The 20,901-nt window shown below is 32.1% G+C and overlaps 1 protein-coding gene across 1 annotated transcript; it reads right to left on the bottom strand.

Moving 5' to 3' along the window:
* Nucleotides 1–16,455: 16,455 nt before the first annotated feature.
* On the bottom strand, nt 16,456–20,638 carry LOC143616632 (auxin response factor 9-like). The gene is made up of 14 exons (XM_077089412.1): nt 20,624–20,638; nt 20,447–20,550; nt 20,273–20,368; nt 20,023–20,079; nt 19,793–19,951; nt 19,622–19,706; nt 19,228–19,318; nt 18,975–19,139; nt 18,747–18,860; nt 18,587–18,659; nt 18,363–18,516; nt 17,813–18,270; nt 16,751–16,938; nt 16,456–16,662 (listed from the first exon to the last, which is right to left on the bottom strand). The coding sequence occupies exons 2-14, from the start codon at nt 20,453–20,455 to the stop codon at nt 16,551–16,553; spliced, it is 1,761 nt and encodes a 586-aa protein (XP_076945527.1). The 5' UTR covers nt 20,456–20,550; nt 20,624–20,638; the 3' UTR covers nt 16,456–16,550.
* Between the last annotated feature and the right edge of the window lie 263 nt (nt 20,639–20,901).

Raw genomic sequence — 20,901 nt, 5'->3', positions numbered from 1 at the left:
CAGTATGTTGAAGTTTAGTGCGTGTTTTACTTTTAGTATGTTGAAGTTTAATGTGTGTTAGATATTTCATTATGTCACTTTGTATTTTACGTATATGTAATTTTTTGTTTGTAATGCATTTGTAATATATTCCTAATCTTATCTTCGTTTCCACGAGTCAAATTTTTATTGGATGCTTGGATTTTATTTGAATAATACGGTTTTACATTATCAACAAAAAATCCAACATTATCTTCGTTTCCATGTGTCAACTTTTTATTGGATGCTTGGATTTTATTTAGATAAAATGATTTATTATTATCTACCGAAAATCCAGCATAATCTTCATTCCCACCGGTCAATTTATTATTGGATGCTTAGATTTTATTTAAGATAATATGATTTAACATTATCTATCGAAAATCCAACATTTCGTTTTCAAATGTCAACTTTCTACTGGATGTCTGGATTTTATTTAGATAAAACAATTTGACATTATCTACATTATTTTTCTTGTATAAATCAGAGCATAACATTGGCATATTTTATCTAGAAATAACTTTGAAAAATGTCTCAGAATGAAAACACATTAGGAAGTCTCAGTTCATCAAACTTGAATGATTTTGATGAATGGGAAGCTAGAGTTGTTGTCGACAACTTGATCACCTAATTTGTGAAATATTTGTAAGCATGCCAAATATGATCATAGGAGATCATCCTCCTAGAGCAAGAAGAAGGTACCATGACAGTGACCGTGAACGCGAGCAGGGTGAGGCACGTTTGATGAAAGATTACTTTGTAGACAACCCAACATATTATGATCAAGACATATTTCAGTGTAGATTTCGAATGCGAAAACCATTATTCCTCTGTATAGTGGCTGTTGTTACGGCGAGTGATATCTATTTTCAACAAACACGTGATGCTACTGGAAGAAAAGGCCTTTCATCATTGCATATATGTACCGGGGCCATACGGGTGTTGGCGTGTGAAACATCAACCGATGCACAAGATCAATATTTAAGAATGAGTGATGCTATAACAAGGGATTAGCTTATAAAGTTCGTAAAAGGTGTCATTTCATGTTTTAGCAAGAATACCTTAGAATACCCAATGAAGAAAATTTAAGAAGATTACTCCATATCGGGGTAAAACGTGGATTTCCAGGTATGCTAGGTGATATAATGATATATATATATATATATGTGTGTGTGTGTGTGTGTGTGTGTTTCCCCTATATATTTTATATAGTATTTTATTAGTTTCTATTCGCTTTTAATTTGAATTTTTATACTACTAACATAGATACGTTTTTTTAGGTTTCGGGATTTAAACACGGCTGAAAAGAGAGGAAAAGAAGCTGAAACGAAGAGCCGGGACAAATCAGGGTTGAACCGGAATGAACCAGTAGAAGAACCGGTCGAACCGGAAAAAGAACCAGGTCGGATAATCTTGGCCGCGCCATGCGACCAGGATACATAACCTCGCCACGTGACACGGCGTGGGTTTTTTTGGAAAACTTTCTCGTCACGTAACGCGGCCATATTCCTATGTCTCGTCGAGTAGAGCGATGAGCCCCTTTTCCAGAAAGTTGTTACGTATGGACGAGTTTTGAATCTTAAATCACTATATAAAAATACTTAATCAAAACCCTGAGACAGACACGAACCAGAGGGTGCCCTAGACGAAAATTGAAGTCAGGATTACGTATTTTGGAGCTTTTGGAGGCTAGAATTCATCTGGTGAAGTGCTAATTCAAAGGAGATCGAAGACTTACGGGCTTTATCATCTTTAATCATTCGGTTTCTAATTTTTATCCGATGTTCACCATGATTTCTATTCTTATTTTGTTTGATTTACCGATGCTAGGATAAACATTATAGACTGCCTAGGCTTTATGATGAACCACTGTTGACGTTTGATTTTTCTTGGATTATGCTTTTGATTATAGGTTTATGAATCAGTAAACTGTTTAATATTATTTATTGGATGCATATGTGTACTTGGTTTTGTTTGATGAGTTTTATTGTTTCGCAATTTCTTTGGTGATTGTCTGTCATATATTAGGATTCTGTTAGGTCATATACTGTGTGTTCTTGACTAGTTTGTGGTTCATATGCATTAAAACCATAGAAACAATATTATTAATCAAATAAATAAAAGCGTGCTGCTAACCTAAAAGGCTGTAAAGTGATAGGTTATTTAATAGGTATTGGTTGATTAAGATTGCTAGATTTAGTTCTTCGTAAGGAGTCCGTCTAGGTTAGACTTTCAGCTTTGTCTATTAATGTCGAATGAATTTATTAAACTGTCTTTGATTTCCGCACTGTAAAGTAGGATTTCATATAAAGGTACTCGTACATAATTAATTAGATAACCATGAAGAAGTCTAATGTTAAAACTGGTGAATGTTTTAATAGAAATCCATAGGTGTCTTCTTGATAAGGGTCAAGGGTCCTGTTCCGGTTTTCTTTTAAATGACCATTTTATGATCCTAGTTCCATAACAAAACATTTTCCTATTAATTGATAACTGAAACTTTTGGGATTCTAGCATAGGTGGTTTTTCATCGTCATCTGATTCCAAATCACTTTAATTGTCTTTGGTTTATTTTATTAGTTTTTCTTAATTAGTTTAAAATTAGTTTTCACTAAAAAAATCCCCCTTAAAATAATAATAATTAAATAGTCTTGTCAGTCGAGTCTAATTAGTTAATTTACGTAATTTAAATAGTTTCCTGTGTTCGATATCCTGACATACATAACTCGGTTCACTTGCCGGTTAGTAGTTTGGTCGACTTTTAGAGAGTCTAGAGTATTACTTGGTGTCTAGATTACCGTAATTTAGGTAATATTTATTAGATTACTTTTATCACATCACTAGGCAGAATTGGCTGCATGCATTGGGAATGGAAAAATTGCCCCACCTCTTGGGTTGGGCAATATGCAGATAGAAGCGGTAAACCAACAATCATATTGGAAACCGTTGCATCATACGACTTATGGATATGGCATGCATGCTTTGGAACACCAGGTACGTGCAATGACATTAACGCCCTCCACATATCTCCTCTTTTTGATGATGTGTTGTCAGGTCGAGCACCAAATGTGTAGCATTCGTTACTTTTCAAACCCGAAAACTCGACCCGTTTCAAATTTTCGGATTTTCTTTGTTTTCAAGTATATATATATATATAGGGGAGATTTCAAATGAGAACCCCTTTGAGTTTTAAGAACTCGAAAGAAAGTGTAACGATTTTTTTTTTCGAATTTTTTTTACACATGCGTAATATATGTAGGTTACAAAGACGTAAAAAATTACAGAATTTTTTACGCACCGGGTCGACTTTTTACACATGTGTAACGGACGTAAAAGTTAGTGTAATCAGTTACATCTTTATTCTCTTTCCTACTTTGACTTTTTTCTCAGATTTAATCTCAACCACATATTTCAATCAATTTAATTAAATGTGTGGCCTAGAATGAAGTTCTTAAGTTCTTAAAACTCAACATGGTTCTCAAAAAATCCCTCCCCATGTATATATATTATACTATTAAAGCAACACAAGATATCCACGTGTCATTCAACTATCATGTCCACATAGGCTTCCAACTCATCAATTTTCTATTTATATAATTTTCACATGTTAATTTGAACATTAATTTAAACATTAACTCCTAAGTAAGAAAGTTTGATAATAAATTGTTATAATTATCATTTATGGAGTAATAAAGACAATGAGTTGTTTTCATTGTTATTTTTGTTTAAATTTTGAGACTTTGCTATTTATTTATTTGTTTTTTGGATTTAGGAAATTATTTATGAACATTTGGACTGGATGTATGGATGTTTGGATTGAAATGGTGGTTTAAGTCACGAAGTCTGGATTATATTGTTGCTTTATTAAATGATTGGTTTAATAAAAATTATAATTATATCTCATTGTTATATTCATATTTTTAACATTTTTTATGTTTTGTACTTAAATGCTTTATTATTTCAATAAAAATAGTTTTTTATAACACAAACTTATGTTACAACATCTACATGTTTATGCTTCATAATTTACAACATATGACTTAAGTAGATGATAAAGTTTTAATTAATATGTTTTTTTTGTTTGTTTCATGATATAAGTTAGAAATATGTGACATAACTTAATGTTTTAAATTGTTATTTTTCTCTATTTGTCTTTGTATGTTGGATTCTTTTAGTTAAAGTAACAATGTGTTACCTTATAATAATAATAATAATAATAATAATAATAATGCTACATTATCTTACGTTTATAATTCATTAAAATGTATATCACACGTGCACGCGCGCACACACATACATACATACATACATATATATATATATATGAAGTTTTATATATTTTTCGTCCGTATGTAACACAGGATCTAACCTAGTATATGTATAGGGAAGGTTTTCTTTAAGAACTCAATATTTTTTTAAGAACTTTAAGAACCTACCACAACCAATCATTTAATTTGTTTCAGTTTCTTTAATTATCTCCTTGTGTCATTATTACTCTTTACCTTTTCTATTCATAGATTTATTTAATATGAATTTTTTGAACGGAATCTAGATTGTAAGATTGTTGAATTTTTCTTTAATAAATCTCCATGTGTGCCATTTTGAAACAAAATATTAAAATTATTTTGTGACATACTTTACAAATTTTTTTTAACATCTTGAAAAATGCATATATGTAATTCTTTTAATTTTGTAGATTTGAAAAATGAAATTTTTAACATAAAGAAAAATGCATATATGTAAATTTTCACTTTTCAGTTATGTATAATTGTCTAATATACGTGTATGTAATCTATAGTATCTAACCTTGTTTTATATACGTAACATTGTTTTTTTACATGCGTGTAAGTTAAGTATATACATATATGTAAATATTCAACACAACGCGTGAATAAACTATTTACATATATGTAATTATTATTCAAACAATATATTTGATGATAGCATAAGATGATTAACATATGTGCTAATTCAAAAGGTATAATTTTGTTATTATACCATATGTGTTAGCCATTAAGATTTATTTTTTTTGAAAATGTTTCGATGTTTATTGTTAAGATAATAAGGGAATTATTATACTCCTTTAAATGTGTTAGCCATTCTCAAGGTATAATTACGTTATTATACCAGATGTTTTGATTTTATTGAATGAAACAAAACAAGATAATAAGAGAATTATTATACTCTTTAAATGGGGAGTTTATTTAGGAAAAGAATTCCCACGTTTCTATCTCATTTTTAAATAAGCATAAACTGCCATTTTTTCTTTTTTAATTTATCTCTAAAAATTAGTATAACTACAATCATGTCATTATATATATATATAAGGGTGAGTTAAAATAAAACGAGATAGTTTTCTAGGAAGACTAGGAATAAATCATAGCAATTGGATCATGTTAATCAATTGTTGAGATTTAAAATTACCAAAAACCGACGTAGTTTCCTAGAATTACTCTTTCACCATTATAACCGACATAGTTTCCTAGAATTATTCTTTTACCATAGGTTTTCATGTCAAATGTCAAAAATCTATTAGTTTTTACAATTCCTAGGAAATTTTTATTCTTATTTGAACCCTTTTCTATATATGTGTGTGTGTGTATTATTAAATTTCCAAGATTCGTTTAACGTTTGTCATTGTTTTCCGAATCGGTTTATCATTCAATGTATTTATGTTCAACGTTCGTTCATTTTTTATGTTTGATTTATTTACAAAATCTTGAGCTTAATCATTAAAGGAACTTAGCGAGTTAAATGCGTAGATATCCAAAAGTCCTAAATCATGAAAATATAAATAAACTCTATTTTAATAGTTCAAGGGTTATTTCTGTAAATTATGTTATCCATTCAAAAGTATAAAGAGGTTATAAGTTCAGGGGGTAAAATGCAACATTTTCAAAATATTATAACTTAACCCACCCCTTACCCCGTTTTTCCGTTCACGATTTTCCAGCCGCCGGAATCGGCGCTGGCAAGACCTATATTTCACTCAATTAGTTATTGTAGCGGCTTAAGTCAACGATAATAAATGTTAATAAAAAGGTTAATTGCTTTATAACGTCTCGTAATCATCGTAAAATCCGTAACTATTGCCGGGTATTACGCCACGATCTAATCAATGGAATTAACTCGTTTTTGACCCAATTTCTAGTATAAATAGGACGTTCTAACAAGCTTACACTCACACCAAACATCAATTAACACAATATTGTTTGTTTAATCCGAATTCAAGAAAATCCGATCGAAACTTCCGGCCGTCCATCATTCTCATTCATTCCGGCATCTCTCGAGATAATAGTTATATGTTAGTATATCGCGATCAACAGATTAATCAAACCCCTAAATCAATTTTAACGTACATGGAACCAAATCAGAGATTTGAAAATCTAGGGTTTTGATATTGAAGATGAACCAGAAAGTATATTTATATATAATCGTTTTCATAGTTTGACTTGAATGATGATAATAGTCCAGTGGTTTAAACACGCGTATGCTAACGGCAAGACCGGGTTCGAAACCCCGGGTCAACTTTTTTATTATTAATTATTGTTATCAACTGTTTTAACTTGTTAATATATCTAATATATATCAAACTTAACGAATGAGTCTCTTAGTCCAACTGGTTAAGTCACTTTGATTGCATCGTTCAGACCCGGGTCAAGCATTTTTTTTAAAACTGTTTCTGCTAATATATATATATATATATATATATAATAGATTATTTTAAAATCATAAATAAATTATACAAATCAGTTTAAATTAAATAAAAATTACATAAATTAATTATAAATATTATATCACTATTTTCATTTAAAAATAGAACTCCTATTCTCATAAAACGTTAATTAAAAATCATTAATAATCTATATCATAACGTTTGCAATATTAAAACTCATTTCGTCAAAACGTCAAATAAATTTCTAAACTTTTTAATTCAAGAGTCCCGATCATATAACCTTCACGTTTTCATCAATAGACTAACTATATTATAAACGCGTTCCGGTTAAAACATAATTATTAATATAATAATCGACAACTATATAACTTGTAATATTCTCAAACCTTGACATAAATTATCAATATATAATCCCGTTAGATTCTCGATTAAAGTCTTGTATTATTTATCCTAGCTATTGTGGATCATTCAAGTCGGATTTTGTGGCGCGTTCGGTTCATACGCCGTTTACAACCTTACAACACTTTCGGTTGCTTCGTTTCATTATCATGTTTTCGGCTTATATTACAAGTTTAGCTTCGATTTCAATGTGAGTTTCTCACACCCCCTTTTTCAAAGTTTTTCATATCTTTGGGGGTAGTATATGTATCCTATCAAACTTCAAGATTTACAGTTTTGCTTACAAACTACAATTCATATCATGGACTTGTGTGCTTACTTGCTTATTTGTTATATACGTGGATTTCAAGTGGTTGCCTCAATAAGTATGATCATACGTCCCCCCCCCCCTATGCACTCAGGTCCATTTGTATCGAGTGGAAAAGGGACCTCATATCTGGTACGTTGGTAGCCCCAACTGGAAAGGACCTTCGTTTGTTCTTTACACTCAGGTCCATTGCATCGAGTGTAAAGAACCCTTATGTGCTCATTTCACAAGTTTCATGGAATTGTATGATTTTTACGTATTATATCAAACTGTGGGATTCTCACCAGCTATGTTCATAACTGACTTATTTTATACATATGCTACAGGTATAGAGATACGAGAATGAATGTTAGAAGACACATAGCATGCTTATAGGATATTCAAAGAACAACTTGTCGTTTCATTTATTTGTTTGTTTACAACTTGTATTATTTGATAAACTCGTGTTACATGATTATTAAATGAAATAATGTTATTATGGTCACCTAATAGTGTCACGTATGTTTAAGCAATCTGTACGTCACACTAAGGCATTTATGCTTTAGCCGGGGTGTTACAAAATGTGAGCTAAATCTTGAATGGTCAGGAATATAATATGGCATACTATATTACTGATGGCATATATCCTTCATGGGCTGCCTTTGTCAAGTCAATAACTTCTCCACAGTTGCTGAAACACAAGTTGTTCGCTCGACATCAAGAAACCACTCGAAAAGATGTTGAATGCGCCTTTGGAGTTCTACAAGCTCGTTTTGCATTTTACGACACCCATGTCATGTGTGGGATAAGGATATGATGGGGAAAATTATGATTGCATGTATTAATATGATCATTGAGAATGAACGAGACACATACCTTAACTATTATGGCCCATCTGAATTTCTAAATGATAGACCTGTTAACCATAAACGAAGAAGCTCAAGTGGGGATGATGAACAACCTTTTCAATACTCTACTCAACGAATTGGAAGCTTATCCAGCTATATGACCAATAGGAAACAGCTTCGCAATAGAGAAGCTCATATCGCTTTAAAAAATAGTGAAAAGGTTCATCATCTTCACTTGAGTGTATTTGGCAAAAAAAATTGACGATGATGACTAGTTATGTAGTTTGTATCGTTTGTAAGTGTAATTTTATATTTAATGCTATAATTGTAATTTTGTTTATCTACTTTATTAAGTATGTTGGACGAATATAAATATTTTTTTAAATATTTTTATATTAAATATATATTTTTTATATTTAAATTTATAAATTATATTTCTAAAATTTTTTTGTAAAAAACAATAATTATAAATTATATTTATTTAATAAAAAATAGTGAAGTTTGGGTTGCTAATGAGTGTGAAAAGTTTGGTTTGGTTGGGTTGGATTTGGATAGGTGGAAGAAAGATAAATTAATTTTATAATGAAAATTGGGTTTGGTTGGTTTGTGAATGGAAATGATCTAATAGCATCATTGGGTAATCATACTACTTCTTGCTCATATATAGATTTAAATTACCACAGTGGCGGACCTACTGCTTCACCATGGGGGTCGGTCGACCCCTATGCAAAAAAATATATTAGTGTTATATATATGAGAAAATCACAACCGGCTCCTGTAAAATTTAGACACGAACCCTTATAAAATACTGAGAAAGGATAGAAGGAGAAGAAGAAATATTGCCCCAAAAAAAGAAATCCAGCAACTAACAAGTCGCAGTGTTGAAGAAGAAATAGGGATGGAAGAAATGATAGTTCAAGTAGACTTTGGAGTCTTGGTCTTGGAAAGACAACTTAAATAATAATGGGTTTTATTTATTTTTTTTTGAACGACAATGGATTTTAATTAACTGCATATCTTTTGTAGTTTTTAATAAAGTTTAATTAGTTTTTTTATTCAATTAACTAGTTTTTATTCTTTATTTTGTCCTCTTATTATTTTATCTTTTTATTTCCATAAAAATATTATATATATATATATATAGTTTTAAGATTTTGGTTCCACCACTATTTTTATATAAAAATATATATAAGGTTTATTCAAATTTTTAACGCATACATAAATCGGTGTGCTTTTGTGCATCGGCTCAGGGCCTTGTTTCCTCAATGTGGCTCGTGATTGACGGAATTTTGTTTTGTCTTTATAAATTAATTTGTTTTATCTTTTTTTGTTTAACCCAACCTGACCCGAGCTGACCAAAAGGTACCAGAAATTTTGATACTCAACGATAGACAATCGATCTGTAAATTTTACAACTCCTGTGAAAAAATTTCCTGGGTCCATCACTGAATTATCAAGTGGTAACTTTATTATTGTTAGGAAGTTTATGTGTAAATATGTAGCTATAAGTGCTGATTACTTCTATCTTAGTTCTTTTTTCATTTATGTTAATTTCTTGATATTAAAATAATTGTGATGATGAAAATTAAAATTTAAAATTTATGAAGATAAAGATTGTTATGGGTTTTATGTCAAAAGACCAAATTCACTTGAAATTCATCTGAGAAGATGAATTTCAAAAAACAAAAATTCAACCTTTATTGAAATCTCATGTAAGAGATGAAAACAAAATGAAAGGTCATTTGAAAGATGGTTTTAGAGGAGAAAACCCACATGGTAGGTGAGGTATGGGACACTTGTTATTATATTAGTGGATTTTGAAATCCATCGTTTATATTACCAATGTCACAAATCCGATGGATTTCATGAGACCAGTCTTGGAAGTTGTTATTTTCTAAGACTATTTTGAACTCTCTCTCTTTAATTTTGGATTATTTTCAAAATTTTCTCTTAATATTATCTTCTTTTTCATGAGGTTTAACTTGGATAGCATGTTCTTAATGGCTAGTATTCTGGTTCAATTTTTTGTAAAAAAAAGCGTAGCCATGATTTGCAGTTTCACAGCATTTTACAAAATCCGCTTTCATTGAAAAAAAAACAACTGCATACAAAAACAAAGCATGGCATTGTACTTCCACAATCTTTATCATGATTCAAAAACATTTGCATATCAATTTAATTGAAACAAAGATTTGGTGCCCGGAATAGTCTTGATCATTCAACACCGAACCTAAATCGATGTAAGCAAACGTGGATTTAGGTTCGGTGTAAGCAAACGTGCTAATATTATCATTCAACACCGAACCTTTTACGTCACAAACGTGTTAACCGGTTCAGGTACTTCACATGAAACTAATATCTCAATCTGGTGCTTGTTATGTTGGAACAATGACCGAATTTCCATTTCACTGTTCAAATTATGGACTGTTATCGTTACCGTTAGCGGATACCACAGATCCGAGAGATTCAAACTCATCAAACTAATATCTCCATCTGGTGCTGGTTATGTTGGAGTAATGAATTCTTCTACTGCACATCTACTACACAAGAATATTAAAACATTATTGTTAGTATAAGAGTTATATATATATATATATATATGGGAGATTTCAAATGAGAACCCCTTTGAGTTTTAAGAACTCGAAAGAACTTAGTGTAACGATTTTTTTTTCGAATTTTTTTTACACATACGTAATACATGTAAGTTACATACACGTAAAAAAATTACAGAATTTTTTACGCACCGAGCCGACTTTTTACACCTGTGTAACGGACGTAAAAGTTAGTGTAACCACTTATATCTTTATTCTCTCTCCTACTTTGACTTTTTTGCCAGATTTAATGTCAACCACATATTTCAATCCCTTTAATTAAATGTGTCTAGAATGAAGTTCTTACAACTCAACATGGTTCTCAAAAGATTCCTCCCATATATATATATATAAGCCGATAATTATTTAATGTACACAAGATGATCAACTTACAAAACCCCCCATCTAAACATAAAAATAATAATAAGCTGAAGCTTAAGCTTAGTGACAACGGATATGTGTTGAAGTGTATACAACTACGGTTGGTGGTGGCCGACGGTCAAGACAGTTGAAGTTTGAAGAAATCGAAGAGCCAGTTTCGAGATGCCGATAACGAAAGCAGCCAAGAAATTGAAAGTTCGTTTGGCAATGTCAGTTTTCCCAAGTAAGCCCCGTAACTGATTCAAGATGCCCATAACGAAAGTAGCCAATAAATTGAAAGTTCGTTTGGCAATGTCAATTTTCCCAAATAAACCTAGCAACCGAACGCCCTTTTCCAAATTTCGAATAATAATATATTATTGATAAATAAATAATATTAATAATAATAATCATAAATAACAATAAATAACAAAAGAAAAGAAAAAAAAACATAATAAGACAAAACTTGTGAGGTTTTCTAAAAAAATCCACCAATACGTTGCATATAGCTTCTATATGCGACGTATTAGTCAGTTTTTTAGCAATTTGAGAGTTGCCGTAGAAAACCCCAAAATAAAATTACTACCTTATGTCATTTAGTGATATGAACAGTGTTACTTTGTGAGGTAACATAAAGTTACAAATTAATATACATATAATATGTTTGGATCCAAATCAATCTAACAAAAAGGATAGCATCTATAATCTAATATTAAATGTTAGTATGGAGATAGTAATAGTACTTTGATTGTTTAGTTCTCACTATCATTTGTATCTGGTAAATTGGTAACTATTTTCATCAAGCGTGATAATTTTTTAAGCTCAATATTTTTTAACACTTATATATTTCTTTTATACATGGAAAATCATATGTTGCGTTATATAGAGTTAAACAGAAAGACTAAAACCACTAATATTGAATAGAGATGGCAAAACTACATATAGAAATTTAATTGTATACAAATTTTTTAATAAAGAATTATAAATTGTAAATGTCAAATTCCCTTTATTATTATTATTATTATTATTGCAATATATTTTTCTACATACAGCATGTATATATTGCTCATATTAATTTTTATTTATATCATTCGTTGCATCTGTGTATTATACGGGTTCTAAAACTAGTTATCTAATATATAATAAAAAATATATTTATTATATTATTTAACAAGTGAAACAACGCCGGCAAAGAAATAATGCTATTGTTGTCTTATAGGAATTATTTAATGATTAATGACTCTTTATTAGTAAATATTAGAAAATCAAACAAGCACCAGCAGGGCCAAGCCATTAGCCATCTGAATAACAGGTATGCTGAGATCGCTGCAAATGAGACAATAATACTAAGCAATGGGCCTCACGCGAAACGGCATCTACGATCTCTAATATGACAGCTACAGAAGGGACAAACCAGATATTCCCTCGACATGTGGCCCAATAAGATGTCCATAATACTTTACACCCTCGGCTATAAATACAAGACTCCACCAAACGGTAAATGATTACATTGTCATTCGTTATAACCATAAACTATCTATTTATACTTTACACACTTGTATGCACAGAGAGACCATCATGAAGACAATGATGATGCTAGAGCTGGAAACGTCTCCCCTTTCTAACCATCACCTCACGATAGTTTTCTCTCTTTGTGTTACAGATCTTGGCATATTGCACGTTCGGATTCAAGACTCTCAGCTAGCTATACCCTGTGGAAATACATGTTCGTACACAGTTGAACTGGTGCTTCTTCACCTATATCTATCAAAAAGAATAAATATAATGACGTTTTAGTTATATAATAATTAGGAGTGTTTAACGTGTATTAAATTTAAAATTAGTTATGTTACGAGTTTGTTGAAGAAACTTGTTGTTACTTGTTTGTCTACATCGATCAAGTTTACCCTTAGTTTTGAAAATCAAATATTAAATTGAAACTTCCGTGGATGTTGAATCTACGTAGCATATTTAGCTATTTATCCTATGAATATGATTGATAACGAGAATTGAATAGGATAATCGAACCTAAACAAACACGTGGTAATAAATAATATCATACGTATGAGTTTATGTCTCTGTCGACTCATCATAATAATATTGTCAATGTTGTCTTAAATAAATTTTTATCACTTAATATTTTCATTTGAAATTACTCTTTAATGACTTGTTTTACCCGTAAGAAACTAATTATATCGTTTAATATTGTGATTCGTTTATTATAACTTATCTGAAGAAACCCTTATAAATCATATATGTTTGAAAGAAAGTAGAAATAAATATTCTTCCACGAAAAAAATTGTAAATGAACAAGATATTAAAGAATTGACCATACGTAATCAATCGACTTTATATAAGATCGACTTTATATAAAAAAATTGTAAATGAACAAGATATTAAAGAATTGACCATACGTAATCAATCGACTTTATATAAGGAAAATAATATGTTAAATAGGATACTTATCAAGTTGTCATTTGGACTTTGGAGCACTTTAGTAAACACTTCATGTCGTATCAAAGTTCCCGTAGGAGAAAATTGTTTTTAGATGTCTGGTGGAAAATTTTGATTTGTTTGTTAGTCTCTTCAGTAATCAACACATTGAGTAAGAAGTGATAGATTATTATAACCTCGGCATAATGGTTTACCTTACGCTAGTGTTTGGTATGCAGTAATAGCAAGTGAAATAGAATTGATTATTGTGAATGAATGAAAAAAAAAAACGTTTGATTGGTAAATAGAATGGATTAATAATTACACAAGGAGACTCATTACATCAAAACCATTCTTTGATGGTTGGTGTCCCTCCCCCTTTATCTTGAGACCACCAGACCACCACCGCTGCTGCCGCCACAGCCACCTAACCACCACCACCACCGTCGCCGCGACCTCACCGTGACCACCATCATCGCCACCACCATCAACGTTACCATCATTGTCACCACCACCGCCATCATTGCTAGTTGCTACTATTGCCGTTTTTTATATTGTTGGTAAGTTTTCTATATTTTTGAGGCAGGTAGGGGTATTATTGTTAATTATATTTCATTCCTATGTATTTTGTATATACAAAACAATATAAATTACTGATCCATTTCATTCTCATATGTAAATCAAACAAGACAAATGAATGGTAATGATGCATTTCATTCGTTTGTTCATTTCATTCTCTCGTCCATTCTGTTTCATTTCCACTTCAATAGTCCATACCAAACGCAGTATAAGCTACAACTAAATATTTAATAGTAGAGAAAATTCCTAAAATGTCCATTTTAACTAAAAAGGTCTACAAAATGTCCACCAAAATATGAAATTTCCTAAATGCCCATTACAAATACGTCAGACCCGATCATTTATCCACGTCAGTCCACGAATTTTCTAATACTATAACAACGTGTCACGTCGCAAAATGTTGGTTGAACCAACCAAATTTGAGTGTGATCCAACCAACCTAAGTATTTTTGTGAGTTCTAAAGTATATTATTTATTAGAACCAACCAAATTTGATTGTGATTCGACGGAATTTCGTAGTTATGTAACAAATAAACTCCGACCACAAACTACATTCCCATGCTAGCATTTCAGCTATGCAGTCAATCTCAGTGGTATCTCGGTGATATATCACTAGTATCTTGGTGATATATCACCGGTATCTCGGTTATCGGTCCTAATGTGAAATATCGGTCAAATATCGATTCCGATAATATCGGCGATGTTGACCGATATTTCACTGATATATCACCGATTTTCCCAGATATCAGTGTTTTAAGTCTTAATTTTCAACTTTTAGTGTTTAATGTTGATGTTTCGAGTCTTAATCAGTTCTTACTTACTACAATTGTTAATGTTGCAAAGGTTAATGTGTTAACAGTAGGAGAATATACTAAATTGTTAGTGTTAAAATGCTATATATATAAATTCCGCATCATATTAAAATTATCGATATCCCATCGATATCACACCTCAATAACCGATATCTCAAATATCGGTCCTCGACCGATATCAGATATTTTTCCGCATTAACTGCTTAGCATTTCAGTCTATTAGAAAGCCATAGGAAGGCTAACTCTTTGATGGATGGATCAAACTAAAAATTGTCGGGACAAATTGTTTTAAGAACTAATAGAGTAAAGTGTCATTTTCGTCCTTATGGTTTGGTAAATAATGCGAATTTAGTCTAAAGAGTTTATTTTTTGCATATGAACCCTCCACGTTTCTCAATTCTTGTCAATTACATCCAAATCACAAGAACCTCGTTAAATTTAATCGTTAAGTCAGGGGTAGACATGTCTTTTCACTACTTCTTTATTATATGAGTAAAGTGCCAAAATCGTCCCTGAGGTTTGGTCATATTTACGAATTTCGTCCAAAAATCTTTTTTTTCGCAAGTAGACCTTCGATTTTCCCCAACCGTTGCCAATTTCGTCCAAATTGTTAACTCGGTCTAAATTCAAAGTTTATAAACACCCCTGAGTTAACGTTGAATTTAGACCGAGTTAACAAATTTGACGAAATTGGCAACAGTTGGGAAACATCGAGGGTCTATTTGCGAAAAAAAATATTTTTGGACGAAATTCGCAAATGTGACCAAACTTCAGGGACGATTTTGGCAATGTACTCATGTAATAAAGAAAGAGTGAAAAGACATGTCTACCCCTGAATTAACGATTCAAGTTAACGGAGTTAGTGATTTGGATGTAATTGACAAGAATTGAGAAACATGGAGGGTCCATATGCAAAAAATAAATTTTTTGGACTAAATTCGTATTATTTGTCAAACCACAAAGACGAAAATGACACTTTACTCAAACTAATATAACATAAGTTTTAAATTGTCGGAACAAATAATATAATTTAATCCTACAACTAAATAAATCGATTTAAAACGTTTTTATGTTACATTTGGACACAAAACTCCCTTCAGCTTTTTACCTGTTTTCATTTTGGAGATTCTTAGTTTGAAGTATTACAACTCAATTCGATTATTTTGCAATAAATTAAGGATTAGTTTTGTTCTGCTATGCATCCCAATATAGCACACAATTGGCTACTTCAAATTTATAAAGATTTAGAAGGCTAGCAAATTTTCCATCCACTAATGTCAAACTACATAGCCCATAAAGCAAATCCAGCATATTTACAACCACAGACATCATCACTCCCCCATCAACATTCAAACCTCCACACACACACCTCTAATTAATATCAACATCTCCTAATTCTTCCTACTTCAACCACATGAGATGAGATGAGATGAGATGAGATGAGATGAGATGAGATGAGATAAATTAACTACCACCAAATTAGTTGCACCCTAAGAAAACACAAACTACAAAGCCGACCGAAGGGGAGCCCTGAAAACAAGCAAGCAATCACTTTTCATTACCTTCCAAGCTAAATCCAGACACTTCGTTACCAACTTTCAGTTTCTTGATATCCTGACTCGAGCATATTAATATCCGTTTGACCATGCTACAAAACTCCCTACAAACAAGTCAGAAAAGATTTGAGTAAATTTGATTTCGACATTTTGGTATTCAATGTTAATGGCTAACTTAATGTTGTAACTTACTGCCATGGATGATCACCCATGAGCATCATGTCTCCTTCATCATCAGTAAAGATAATTTCCCACTGGTTTCGAGGGTGTAACTGTCCCTTAATCTCAAACATTGCTTCCAGTTCATCTATAAGCTCGTTATACCCTTTTAATACAGTTAAGTCCACTGCACGACCAACCGCCATCCCTTTCATTTGAACCTTCAATCAATACCATATGTCAGATAGATATATAAAGAGGTATTTTTAATGCACAAAATCTCACAAAAGCGTTTTAGTCATAATATTTAACATCCACCTTATTTAAAATAAATTTGTAAGGAAAAAAGTGTGTCGGATCGACCTTGCTTCACTCACATAAAAAAAGTGTGTCGGACCAAACCCATTTAAGCAGGCCCCCAAACTAGGCCCATAAGCAAACCTAACATTCAGTGAACCGTTTGGTGGGAAAGTTTGTTTATTTAATAAATGGCCAAACATGAGCAAAAATTTCTGTTTATTTGATTAAATGAATGAAAATGAACACGTCTCATCCGTCTATTTATATTTGCTTACGTTCATTCATTTATGCTTCTTCGTTTACGTTCATCTATGTTCGTTAGTTTACGTTTGTTAATATTTTTGAATGTTTAGGTCGGTTACAGTTTTAATCTAGTTTTAATAACTTTTTAGGCCCAACACATTGTTGTTCACACTTACTTGTTCTTGGTTTTAGCACAGTTATGCTCGTTTATCAATGTTCAGTTACGTTCATTCGTTTACATCCGCTAATATATTCACAAATTTTAGGTCCATTACAATTTAGTCTAGGTTTAATAACTTTTTAGGCCAAAAACATTGTTGTTCATGCTTACTCTACTTAGTTTTAGCTCAGTTATGTCCATTCGTTTATGATCATGAACCATTCGTTTGTACGTTTAACACACATACACAAACATGAATACGTTCATTTTCTTGACGAACAAACACTAACAAGGAAACCTTGCTCATTCAATTGTTCGTTTGTATTCTTTTGGTTCGCTTCCGAGCCTACCCCAAACAAAACATGTTGCCACCCCTTGCAGATAAAATGTACCTTGGTACGACTACGTGTACAAGTGGTTTGTTTGCTTTGTACTTCTTTTGGTGGCACTTGCAACTGCCCTTGATCTTTGCAATCTTTTAACAGGTCAGACTTCTGGTCTGAATTCCAAACAGATAACACATGTGGTATGCGTCCATTAGCATCACTTTTTGTAGGAACCTTTAAGTCAATACCAAATAGTCTACAGCTTGAAATACTTTCAGGTTTCTTCATGTCAACTGAAGAATCATTAGGTTGTTTCAGGGTTGCTTCTTGAAGTGAGTAAGCTGACCAGGTGTGTTGACCTTTCTGATCTTCAATTTCAGGAACAAACATGTTCCTTAAATGGCAGCCATTGTTACCATTTTCAGTTTGACTTAAATGCCACGAACTTTGAAAATCACTTGACTGTCCATCAGGAGTACAACTCATCTGAGCTGAAGGATTCCAAACGGTTGAACTTGCAGATTCTAAAAAAAAGCATCCAAAATACTTATAAAGAAGATATTGCATGCATAATTATTAATTAGTTAATTACGCATCAAGATTCAAGATTACTCACCAAACGTTGGGATTTCAACAGAAGGTCTAGGCCTTTTAGTTTTCAGCTGCACTGGTTGAGCCAAACTTGTTGGAACAGGAGTTACAAGTGTTTCAATCTCCCATGGAGAAACCCTTTCTGGTCTTGTAATAGATGCAGGTTCGTCCCATTGAACCTGATATAGAATTATAATTACAATTAGTTCAAAGCTTCTTTTTTTTATGGAAATTAAAACATGTATTAACCTTCAAAGAGCGCCATTTAGAGGATTCCCACTGAGGAGATATATCTTCAACTCCAACTATCGTCCCTGTAAACCTGATTAACATAATGAATTACCAATTATGCCACATCAGCATTTGGTAGAGTAAAAAAGAACGTGATTATTGCAAAAACTGAAGCTACCTTCTTTCAGGTGTGTCCTCACCCTCAAAAGGCATCTTGAATCTCATGCCAGCAGTAAACTTGTTGTTTACAGCTTCTATATACTTGTTCAAGCTTATGATGAACTGACTTTTCCTGAAGAAATTTCATTAAATTTCAAGAATGTTTACTATTCTTTTAAATTACCAATTTGGCCAGTTAGATAATGAAACATAATACACATCAGCTAATTCATAAGAAAAATATTACCTCGGTTTGTAGTAAACAACAAAACGGGTTTGGGTTGCAACTGCGTGTGATGCAGTTGCAAGCACACCAAGGTGCATGCTCTGGCTAGAAATTACAGAAGATGGCATCGAGGCTGGTTGACGGGCAAAACGTTTAACACCAACCCGTAATTCACCATTTTCCCCTCTATACATATAAAAGACTAGTCAAGATATTATAATAGGAATTATAACATATGTGCATGAAGCTAATAACAATAGCATGAAGACTCTACCTAAGAAATACAAATGAATCACCAGCCACTAATTTCTTACAAGTAACAAAAGTACTCCATCCAGTTGTAAGCAAATGCCTTCTAGGTTGACCTGCATGGTCAAAAAGAAAAAAGTTTGTTATCAAGAAAGATAGAAGAATCCAATTATTGATATGAATCCAAGGGGTTGTTTGGCTGTGGATTTTTAAACGGATACAGTAATCAAACTTTAGTTGTAAACTAAGAAATCCGATTACTAGGATAAAGGTATATATTCCAATCAATCCCTACGTTTAAGGGTCAGGTATCTGAAACCGATTTTGACTAACCTAAATCATAATAGTCACTTTGAAAAGACGGATCAAAACGCCCTTAAAGTAGTAACATATACACAAGTAGTCAGAACAGTATTTACCTCTAAAGATATGCTTAAAGCGCCACTCGAATCCGTGGAGATCTTTGGCTATTAACTCCTGAGTAGGTGTTGGTTGAGTCATGTCCTAAACAAACTCAACAAATTAGGACATGAAAAAGATCCAAAACAGGGTTTGGTAGGTGTGGTACCAAAAACAATTACAAAAATTACCAAGGGGGGTAGACATTCATTTGCATGCTTCCGAAGCACCGAAAAACCACCATGAGTGCTTGTATCTGAAGCTGTCAATACTTTGCAAAAAGAGTGAACATTTGGTCTGGGAGGCTCTGCAATGCATTCATCAGGAGTCGCGGTAACGCAATCACTTTGCTACAAATCGTTACAAAAATCATAAACAAAAAGCTTTATTGACTTCACATAATTCAAAGGTTAAATCTTACATTTGGTTCTGGAAGTAAAGTGATTTGAGCATAAACTTCATCAGTTTCTTGCTCAGCCTGCGAATTTAACAGGTTCGACATCAATGCCTCTTAAAACAGATGAAACTAATAATAATAATAAAAATAATAATAATAATAACAACAATAACAATAACAATAACAATAACAATAACAATAACAATAACAATAACAATAACAATAACAATAATAATAATAATAATAATAATAATAAATGCATGTGACATATTACCAGTAGGTGAGTATGAACAACACGGCAAAGGATCTTTGATTTAAGGTCAAAGAGATTAATCCTGTGGTTCAGTTCCTGATTTGTTGATGCCTCTAACTAATAATAATAGCATCCATAAAAAGTAAGAAAAATCCCAATTATTTATAATATGATGATAAAATATAGAGTTTATACCTGTTCCATGTGACCTTGAGGAAAGTAAAACACCTTGTCTCCGTCTCTTGGAATATCCACTAATGGCCCTGTGCATGCCTTCCATAGCTCCTTATACAACAGATCTTCATCACAAAATTCAAACTAATTATTAAACATAAATTATGAATTAGTGGAGGAAGTTAGGGATTTGACTACCTTCAGAAGAGAGCATGATTTAGTACCAAATAAACAAACACTGTAGCGAATTGAAGAAATTAAACCGGTGAAATGATACGCATTATTACAGCAAGTGATGAAAGGAAACCCTAGTAACGTGGGTTGCAGCCGTTGATGCTGATTCAGCTGAAGAGGTATGTATAGTTAAACACAAGAGCTGTGAAGGTGAATGAAGGAGGCTTAATTATTATACTTGTTTGTGTTTCTCTCCCTCTAAAACTAAAACACTTTTGCTGTCGCTTTCTCTCTCTAATGTA

The sequence above is a fragment of the Bidens hawaiensis genome, unplaced genomic scaffold (assembly GCF_021521415.1).
Source record: "Bidens hawaiensis isolate Kalapana, Puna unplaced genomic scaffold, B.hawaiensis_p1.1 tig00002306_1, whole genome shotgun sequence".
Lineage (NCBI taxonomy): Eukaryota > Viridiplantae > Streptophyta > Magnoliopsida > Asterales > Asteraceae > Bidens > Bidens hawaiensis.
The sequence above is the reverse complement of the archived record's forward strand: the minus strand, read 5'-3'. Positions and strand labels throughout refer to the sequence as shown.